This window comes from Dreissena polymorpha, chromosome 3 (assembly GCF_020536995.1).
Source record: "Dreissena polymorpha isolate Duluth1 chromosome 3, UMN_Dpol_1.0, whole genome shotgun sequence".
Taxonomy (NCBI): domain Eukaryota; kingdom Metazoa; phylum Mollusca; class Bivalvia; order Myida; family Dreissenidae; genus Dreissena; species Dreissena polymorpha.
In genome coordinates this window covers 25486087-25497138 of record NC_068357.1, presented here as the reverse complement: position 1 = coordinate 25497138, position 11052 = coordinate 25486087, and the positions used below count along the sequence as shown (strand labels likewise).

The window sequence follows — 11052 nt, the reverse complement described above, 5'->3', positions numbered from 1 at the left end:
CTCGTCATAAATAATGGGTCTTAAGTCATATGCAGCCAACGCAGCTCAAGCCCGGTCTGTGCATTTGCGCAGCTTGGTTAGGAGCTGCGCTGGCTGTTATATATAAATCACACAATGTTCAAGTTGCAAAAAAGTGTCCTTCAAAAATACAAGTTGCGTGTTTGGTGTGAATAAGAAATAAGGAACAGTAGTTTGAATAGGTATGAATCAAATTATGAAAACATTTGTTCGACGATATGTTATTAACCTCTGAACTTGTGATGTCATAAATTATATTTAAAGACATTTTTTTACAGAATGTACAGTATCGATTATGAGATGCACACACGCAACAATGACAAAGATGAACGTCGACAAGTTGTAATAATATGTTAAAAATGTGTTGGCTTTTGAAAAAAAAATACATATGCATTTCTTCTTGAACACCGATATACTTTTGAAATATATGGACTATACGAAACTATGTTACATTTTCTATTATTCAAGTCATAATATTTTGGCTTCAATACATATACAATGATACAGTCCATTAAATGTGGAATCGATAAAGCAATATTTCACAGTGATATCAATGAGTTGTAACATTTGAATACATGTGTTTTGTTCTCAGAACAAAATCGAATTTACTGCTAAAATAATTCAATAGCTTTTTTCAAATTACAAAATAAAATATTCCTACCTTGGAAAAGCGAAGCTCATTTTGAAATTTAAATACGTTTTCAAAATTAAAATCACAATTGAGTGATGTAAATGAGCACGTTTAGTACATGTTTTTATGTTTACCAGAGTTACACATTCAGAATTCAATGGGTTTATTTTGTTTTACGGTGTAAACTCAACCAAAAACACACAGTCTAAACCAATGCTATATTACTACATGAAGTATTTGGTAATATTTGGTATTCACAATATTAGTTTAACAAATTACTTTCTTGTATGCATTCATATATCTTTGTAGATAAATAAACCAATATAATGCGTTTCACATAGCATGCAGCAGACTAGTATACATCTTATTTAACCTGGGCTCTAGTGGCTCACGACTAGACTCGCCCATTTAATGGTTTTACGTGGTTTCATGGGTAGCTTGTATTATCTAGAAGTTAGTTAACTTGTGGTGTTCTTAAAATCAATACCGGAAATCTTTTTAATGTGTTAACCTGTATTGTTTAAATTATTACTCTAAAGTTTGTTGTTACTTCAGGTACCTGAATGGCAACCGGTTACACAACATATCTCGGGAGTCGTTCAAAGGCTTGACTCAACTACGCAAACTGTGAGATACAATAAACACATTATTTGCCTTGAAATACAAACAATCCAGCTTTCAATGTATGCATGTGTTAGTCTGTGGTCTGCTTGATTTAATAGATGATTTTTTCTGTTGTTGTTTCTTTGCTTCAGGATTACCATATAGTCAGCTTGATTAAGTTATCTTCATGGTAAACATGCTGTTAAACAATACAACGGTACAATATTCTGACTGTTGCTCTTGTGGTTTTCGAAAGCAGACACATGCTAGTTTTTGCTATATTAAGACAGATGAATATACAAACATTATAATCTTATTATTTAGTCTTTAATTAATTCTTCCATTGCAGTATAATCCTCGTTGATCATTTAGTTCACGTTGTTCTAGTAAAATGTATTTATCCTCCAACGATCTCAAAACCATAGACCACGTTCATTTGTGTAAGTTCATTTAAATATTTCAACCAATGGTCCAGGCTTCCCATTTCTGTGATAATGGATCTGAGTTTCTCTTCTGGTATGGTACTTCGCACTTCGTTTTTAGTTGTTCGCTTGCGAACAATTAAGGTTAATAGTGGGATTCCGAAAATCGGTATGCAACATTACAACAGTTCACCAAATCTCTCAAAGATCGGGGGCTGACGGCGAACTGTAAGTACTTTCCTTGAGATACAATAGTTTTACAATCAAACCGCATCAGCGCTGAGAAAGAGTTCGCGGAAGAGTTAAATTAACATTACATGTTTGCATAATGAAAATAGTCCACTATGTGCTTTGTTATAATGGCGTATCATCGTTCTCCTTAAATCTCACATGGGCATGTCAACCAATAGATTCATTCGCAAAGACGCAGCTGGACCTGTAAATGTACTCTGAAGTACATACATAAACGTGCGCACCACAGCACTTGAGGCTATTTATAAGCATCCTTAATATCAGCCAATTCATTATCAGATCAACGGAAGAAAACCGAAAAACCCGAAATCATTTTACTAAGTGATCAACAGAACCATTATTTCATTGTGTAAAGCAAATAAAACAAATAAAAGGAAGTTGTCTAATTTTTTATATGCATAAACATTCAATTGCATTATTGTTTCACAATTATAAGTAATACGCTCTTAATTGAGAAACATCGTGACAATGGCAAAAACATTATCCATATTAAAATCAATATTAAACAACAACATGTTTTGTGTCGATCATTTTTAAAATGATTGTTTTAGAAATTTGTTTGAATAATATTCATAATATTATATCTCTCAGTCTCGTCAGGGGATACCTTGTGAGACCGCGAAACCTTGCGTAATTTATAGAGGAAAGCGCATCTCCTAACCAGACTTAGCGATTGCGCAGACTAGGCTTTAGCTGCGCTGGCCGAAACGCCAAAAGACCCAAGTCGCATGACGCAACCCTGAAAGTGTGATTTGAATGTGTCCAAAGGAATCTGCGCGTTAATCAAATATTAAAATACCATATATTTTCATGTTGAAAAATAAACTCATAAATAACTATGTGAAAACACATATGCTGTGATCTCCCGTAGTATATTTTTTAATTTACGAACATGCATGTGTGGTTTGAATTTAAGTGAACTAAATACCACACATGTCATGTGGTAAATATATGACTTACAAGTGAAAAATAACAATAACAATTTAAACCTTAGTTTTTATTTTAATTATTTTAAAAGGTATCTTTCTAAATTCATTTCAAAGTCCGGATAAATGTCGAATACCTTTTTTAAAGATATTTCTTGTTTACACTAAGCTTATTCTTTGTAATCATAAGTAGAGTGTGTGTGAATCCTGTATAAATTATAAGAAATTGTAAATCATTGTCATTTTCTTCCTTGATGATTTTTTGCAAAATCTCCCCACTACAGACAATTAAAAGGAAATTTTATTGAAGTGTGCGTCTTTAACGGCCGTTCGATTAATCGAAAAAAAAGTTATAAACATAATATCTTTGTACATTTGCATTTTGAAAAACATTGACATATAACAAACATATTTCCCTAAGTCTACGAAAGTTTGACAATATAACACAATACGTTATATATCATAGCTCATTGTGATTTGTAAATGTATGGTTCAGAATAACCATTCTATGAAAATAGATAGACCTAATTTGACGACAAAACTTGTTTTTCGATATCTGTTGGAAAACGTTCTGATGGGGCATACATTCTTGATTGTATTGCACAATTGTCTGATTCATTGTATTTGGTTACGAATGTATACGATTTAGTGCTCAATTTTTTAGACGATCACGATTAATATTAAAAGCAGTTTGAGGTACGCATTTAACTGCTTGACTTTGATACAGTCCACCAGACTAATGCCTTCATAACGAGCACGATATTTATCAACAGCGTGTGATGTCACGACATTGCACACACGTCATGAATGCAAAATATAACATCAACTTAAAAATTCATATGGTTTTGTTAGAATTTTCATGTTTCACGGATTCAATACAATTTTAAGAAGGATTTATTTACGGTACATATATGAATATATAAAGACTTCAGCACCAACATTGGGCATCTTTCAATTTTTATTGTAATGCTATATAAGGTAAATGCATCGATACATATACCAAAATATTTATAATATTTGTTCTTGTTAAGATAAAATACAAAATGTATTAGTCTTTGGTAGAATAACTTGCCACGTGAGTGTTTATTCTTCATGACAATATGTTGGTGCAGCGGCACATTAATGCTTTGAATATGACAACTGCTGGTGAATGCATTTCTTACATTGGAATATTGCTATAAATACAATGCCTCGGTTTTATTTTATCATTCTCACAATTTGAAGAGTGAGAATAGGCCCCAGTTGTGTTGCACTACACAAAGAGACAACGAATAAAGAGCAAAAATTGACGACGACTATACTTGTGTTTGGTAAATGTTCGAACATTTTCTGATGGATCTTACCTTTAAGATTGTTTAACCATATGAAACGTGTATTCGAAAGGAGACGATTGAGGGTTCAATGCTATAGTTGAATGTGATTAGTGGTGAATGCAGTTTTAGTTCCGAAGTAAACTACATTACCTCGATAAAGTTCATCACATAATTGCTTTCAATACAAGTACTATACATGTCAACAGCGCATGGTGTCACGCCTTTGAAGACACGCCATGAATCAAACAAAAAACATCGAATTGAAAATGCAGGAGTTTTAGTGATAATTTTTCGAATTTCACGGATTCAACATTCACGTTTTGAAATGTTAAGTTAATAAAGTTAATCTTAATGAATCTAAAAATACTTCAGCACTAACCTTGGTGAACTGACACGTATACGCAAATAATGGTCGAAATAATTTGAGAAATGTATGTGCGAATGCGGTGCGTATTAAAATACATTTTAAAAATTTCGTATTCGTGTATTCAAAGGAGTCGTTACAGATTCTGGGTTAAGTTAGAACGTGTCATTTGCTTATTCGGCTTGAATTATGAATAAGAATATGTGTCCTTTTCCTGTATTCAGTGCCGAAAACAGACTATATATTAATAAATACATTTAAGTAGAAAGGTACTAAGAAGTCATTTTCTTTCAAAACAGCATCAAACAGTATCAAAGTTATAGTATTTAAAATATAAAAATTCGTTCAAACTTTCTTCAATACTGAATGGGACCGGTTTATTTGGTTATTTGGCAAAGTGACGAAATATACACTAGGAATATGTTGGATTATACACTGTATAGCTCATCTACACGTTTATTTATGCTCAGAGTAATGTGGCACAGTTTCGTTAATGTGAAATGTTTTTTGTTACTATTCTTTATTCGGTTAAAGAATACAATAAGGAACCCGTGCCTTTTTTTGTCGAAATTTGGTCGTGAAAAAAGGAACTGTAACTACATTTAATGCGAAGCATGCTGAAGATCATTGTTGTTATACAGTCCAAGAATAGGAACTGGGTTATTACTAAAACAATTATGTTCAGAAAAAATGGTTTATAACAAGAACGTATGTCAGAATGTTTATAGTTGATTGTTACAGATTTGTACACAAAAATTAGATATATATATTAGATTATATCATATTTTGGTTTGCACAGGGAATGAGGAACTGGTTCCGTTTTCTTTATTTAAAGGGAGAAAATGCTCTAAGCCATTACATTATAGATAAATTATATTCATAACATGCTAAAATATTGTTCAATATTTCGCAAATGATAGTACAAATTGTATGTTGCATTTAATTAATACGTGTACTTCGACAATATGTTTAAGTTCAGGATGAAAATTGCAAATGAAAGTAAACAAATACAGGAAGGACTTTTTCCTTCAATATATGTCTAAACGACATTAATATATTATTGATATAAAGGACTTTCATAATACAGCACATCATGGAAACACGTTGGTCTTTTCACTTCTAGCCGTTGTCTATTAAACATTAATCGATATGTAATTGTGTGTGGACAAATATTATAAAGGTAGCTAGATCGCTATATAAAATGCTATATCAAAATGATAAGTGCCTGTATAAACATATAGTATATAGTCTGCATAGCGGTTTGTTATAACGAAACACCATATCATAAGATGATTTGAAAATACACGATATATATTTATATGAATTTAATATGTTAATAATTTGAGTTTTATATCAACCGTCCATAAAAAACAATTGCACGATAAGCCATATTGGATGACGTTTTAAATTGCATTCAAACATTTATATTTAATGATCGCATTTACATATTAGAATTGTTGATCGTCTTGATTTGGGAAAGCAACCGAATTATTATTTAATTGGTTGAATTGTATGACTTTGAAACGTGTGGATTTATTTTGGTGCTACACATTAAACAGAAAAGGGTTGATTTATCGAGTGAATATCTCATCAAAAATTTAAAACACTTCCACCTTTTGTTTTCAATTAATATTCGGAGATATCACTGTTTTCTATGGTTACAACAATATGATCAGTGTTGAAAGTAGTCATTTAGCCTAATCACTGTTATCAATACTGTAACTTTATCAAAGGCTTTCGTTTATTATATAATTTCTGTGTCTTAGTTTCCTTGAAATGATCACACTTATCATTATCCACATCCTTATCTCGCTCAGCTTGGAAGCATATTGATCAGCATAGTGATCATTGTTATATTCAACATTATGATTACAACTATCACAATAATAATCGCCATTATCTGTATCATCTTCAGTACTAGTATCGCCAATACCTCCTACATCATCATTATTTGGTAGATGTGTTTGGATGAATACTACTATATCTATTGGGAATATAAAAATAACTTTAAAATGAATTAGTGCAGTGCTAAAATCTTAACACTTTATTCAGTGATGTACTGACAAATTCAATACGCATGCTTTTATTTGCTACAACGTTAACCGTAGTCCTGAATACATATTAAACCGTTTGCACTTTATCTAAAGAAACCAGTGAGACATAGTATATATGGTTTAAAGGCTGTTAAGACACATATTTTAGTTACCGAAAAATTATGGTTATAGAAAGTACAATAATTCTTAAGATATGAATGTGTTGTATGCAAATAAATTAAACGGAAACCTACACGCACCAATCCGATGTTAATTAAATAAATGAAGTTAAAACACATTTACATATTGCCCTTTACAAAATACCTTTCCTTTATTTATAAACATATCCCATCTAAATAGATCAATATGCGATTGCAGTGCTTTCACATAGCAAACATCAGGCAGGTATACCTGTTATTTAGCAGGGGCTCGTTGAAGATAATTATAATGGCTTACCACTCACAGTACTTTATGTGTTGTTTGTACTATCAGTAAACTTCGTAAAAGTTTTCGTACTCTTCAAATCAACATAGGAAACATTTCAAATGATTTGCCTGTATTGTTTGAATGTGAAGTCACATGGCGATGTGTGGTTTTACTTCAGGGAGCTGGGATCCAACGGATTAGGCAATATTCCTCGGTCAGCGTTAAGCGGCTTGACTCAACTGAAAGAACTGTGAGTTAAACTAGACTCTTGATTTGTATTGAAATATATACCGTCCAGCTGGCCATGTATACATGTGTACGTCCAATGTATGCTTGAATGAATGTAATAACTTTATTTATTGTTGCTCCATTGTTATATGAGTGCTTTCTAGTAAGAATATTTTTATCAATGAAACAATGACATCATGCGATGTTGTTACATGTGGTATTTGAATACAGAAACCTGCTAGTCTTTCCCATATAAAGGCATACACAAATGCATTTTAAACAATGCATAGTTTATTTAAAATAACTTGATTAAGTGTTTCATAGCTTATTTAAAATACGTGTTTTTGGTAGTATAGGTATTTCTTTAGTTAACGTTGTTTTTGTTTAAGGCGTTTATGGGGAAACGGTATCGAGTCCATTGACGCCGATGTATTTGAAGGATTGCCGAACCTAACCACACTGTAAGCGTTTTAAGACTGAAAATTAAGTACACATTGTTTGATTTTTTCGGTGTAAACTAAACGGAAAAAAGCACACAAATTAATCCGATGGTAATTATATAAAGGAAGTAAAGTCAAATTTACATGGTGTGTTTTACAAAATGCCTTCGTTTATTTATAAATATAGCCCATCTTAATAGATCAATATACGATTGCAGTGCTTTTATATTGCGAAAAGCAGGCAGGTATTTAAAATGACAATGCTGGCAATTGATAAAAAACTACACAAAAAAAACAAGTATTCGAATACAGTTTGTACGGTACAATAAACGCGACCGTTTAACACATACATATGTCAACATCATAGTTTGTGTAGCAACATTTTATTTTCTGTTGTTACTAATTCAATAAACTTGTGCATGTTAGGTCAGTTTATGTTATAAAATGGAATATATTGAGATCTTAATTTTGAAAACATTATGCGCTCTAAGAAAATGTGAAATTAATCTTCTACTATATTACACACATTACACTGTATTTTTCCTATAGGAACGGGAGAAGGTTTGGTTCATCTTCCACTTTCTACAGAAAATGTGAATATCATCATAATTTAGAAAAACATGTACGAACTATTTTAATAGCACACATATCAAAATAACGCTGAAATTTAAAAGTGGCATAATAGGGCATATATCTAAATAACGCTGCAATTTAAAAGTGGCAATATGCTTGAGTTGCACATATCTAAATAACGCTGCAATTTAAAAGTGGCAATATGCTTGAGTTGCACATATCTGAATAACGCTTAGATTTAAAAGTGGCAATATGCCTGAGTTGCACTTATCTAAATAACGCTTAAATTTAAAAGTGGCACTATGCTTGAGTTGCACAATGTCTCATTCTACTTTTGAATAAAATTATCATTTAATCTTTGTCTTACATTTGAGATAAATACCTTATCATTTCCGAAATCTTATAAGAGCCTCGTAAAACCCTAAGTTATAAAACAAGTCCTTAAGTAATGAACACCAGATGATCTATTAGGAAGAATATTGCAATACCAGCATAAGTTACTTTTTAAGTAAACTTGTTTTCTGTATATCAATTCAATTCAAAATTTAATAACGTTAATTTATCTGGCAGATTGACAATTACGACGACAAAGTTCACCGTATACAAAGTCAGTTTGTACATCTTTTTACAACGAGGATTTGATTACAACATCGCATATTAACACGCTCTGGGGACATACCATTAACAAATTCCCAAACTTTACTGCCACAGTTCAAAATTGGAGTTACAAGTCTATCAAACAGATTTAATTGGTGGCTCACAGAAATATCAGTAAATGTAAATTAATATGTATTCATTCTAAAAATGCTTTTAATGCCTGTCCTAAAAGCGTAGTTTGTGCTTTCGAAAAGAAACATCCGGAAGTAAAAACGATTCCTTGATAATTAAATTTGCTTTCAGTCAGTTTACTATTATAATAAAACTGTTCAGAAGTTTATCGACAACCTTTTCTAAAACTCATAATTTTAGTTGTATCAGTGTTTACAATATGTTTCCAACGCTGACGATAATTTTGAAGAAAATTTAAGCCGTTCTGTAACTTATTCTGCCGTGTTGTCCAAAATAATCATATCATAAGCATAAAGTAAAGGAAACATTGTAAACGCATTAACATCAATACTATTATTCCTTAAGTATAGTATTCGGATTTCAATTCATTTAACTATATGTAAAATCAGAATGAAGATACACATTCACACTGTCCCACTTCAAGCATGCATCCGTAGCTATCACTTAACTCGTTACAGTGTTTGACTTTGGACTTTATTGCAGTATACATCGACCGTATTATATCCAGTAAAAGACTTCGAATACCTCATTTTATCAATGTATAGCTTTAAATTATCCCGGACAACATAGTCAATTGCCTTAAGTAGTAAATTCTATAAATGTGCAATTTTTTTTATTTCAGTCTATGGAATACACAAATATTATCCACTGTTCTCATGTGAGACCTAAACCCAGTGCCCCAGATAAGCTGCGTATCTGCGTCTTTCACCCTATTTAAATTTTTAAAAACGAAAAGAAATACAATATCATGCGTATTGAAAACGCAACCAATTTGACTTTTACGCACATTCGTCTTATTTGATGCGTACGATACAATAGCTTTGATCGAAAATACTTTGCTCATTTTCGGTATTTTTTGTGATTATTTTCGTTACGCGGCGACGCTTTTTTTCAGCAAGCGCCTGGATGACGGAGCAATAAAACAGTCAAAGCTATTCAAACGCTCTGCGGACTAGATTTCATAGTTAAAAACAGCGGCTGACCAAATTATTTACGACGACATACATGCGTTTTCAATCTGTCTTAATCCGTCGTTCATTGTGCATGTATTTGTAAAGTGTCTGTACTTTCAGTTTCTAATACGATGCGTAATAAAAATGTCTAAGAGAAAGACGTCCGCAATTGTTGCGCCAAAATATCAGTCGATCGCTAACTTTTTCGAACCAAGAAAGCAAGAGCCAATAAGGGCCGAATCATTCGTGTTATCGATGTTTTTAAGTTTAAAGTTTATATTATTGACAGTTTCAAGGATTAAAGATGTTATGAAACATCAGTTTATTAAAGTTAATTATATTAGTTTACAGTTTTATTGAATCAATACAATTGTGTGCAGCTTCAACAGAAGTAAAGCAGCAATGGTTTTACTGTATGCATCTTATAACTCATTTCACCCTATTCCAAGAATGAAATCATCCTATTTTTCAAAATCAGTGGGTGAAAACCCTATTTCCGAAATAATTATCTGGGGCACTGCTAAACCTCGCATGTGCCTCTATATATACACAGTAAGTGTATGCCCAAACAGGCAATCTATCATTTAAAAGTTCGGTAAATAGTTTTTCTATAGTGCTTAGCAATGTTATAACTCGATAATTATTGACTTTGTTAAAACTGCCATTTTTCCGTGTATAAAAACTCTATTTAAATATAAATCAGGGCCTGCACTCTTGCTTGGGCTTATTTCGGTTATAGCTTTGCTAATTTCCTAAATTGATATACGTATATTTAATTATTCAAACACAATTTTTACTCATGCTGTTTATATCTTTGTACTTCGTGTGCAACGTATTCATCAGGAGTAAAAATCAAGCTATCCGGGGTATAAAACTTTTGAAGTAATTTGCAAATTATTGTATGGTTATGCTTCATGTTCGTAAGCCCTGTCTGTTGGTTTGTTTGTTGGTTTGTTTGCGTCAATCTTTAGACTTGGTCATAACTTTTGCAATATTGAAAATAGCAACTTGATATGTGGCATGCATGTGTATCTCATAGAGCTGCACATTTTCAGTGGTAAAAGGTCAAGGTCAAGGTCAA

At 32.1% G+C, this 11052-nt stretch overlaps 1 protein-coding gene across 1 annotated transcript in view; it reads left to right on the top strand.

Moving 5' to 3' along the window:
- The window catches only part of LOC127873647 (uncharacterized), a 107773-nt gene that overhangs the window by 45454 nt on the left and 51267 nt on the right, over positions 1-11052 (top strand). Inside the window, exons 2-3 of the mRNA XM_052417532.1 lie at positions 7167-7238; positions 7606-7677. Of these exons, the coding sequence (XP_052273492.1) occupies positions 7167-7238; positions 7606-7677 (144 nt within the window). The remainder of the gene's footprint in view (positions 1-7166; positions 7239-7605; positions 7678-11052) is intronic.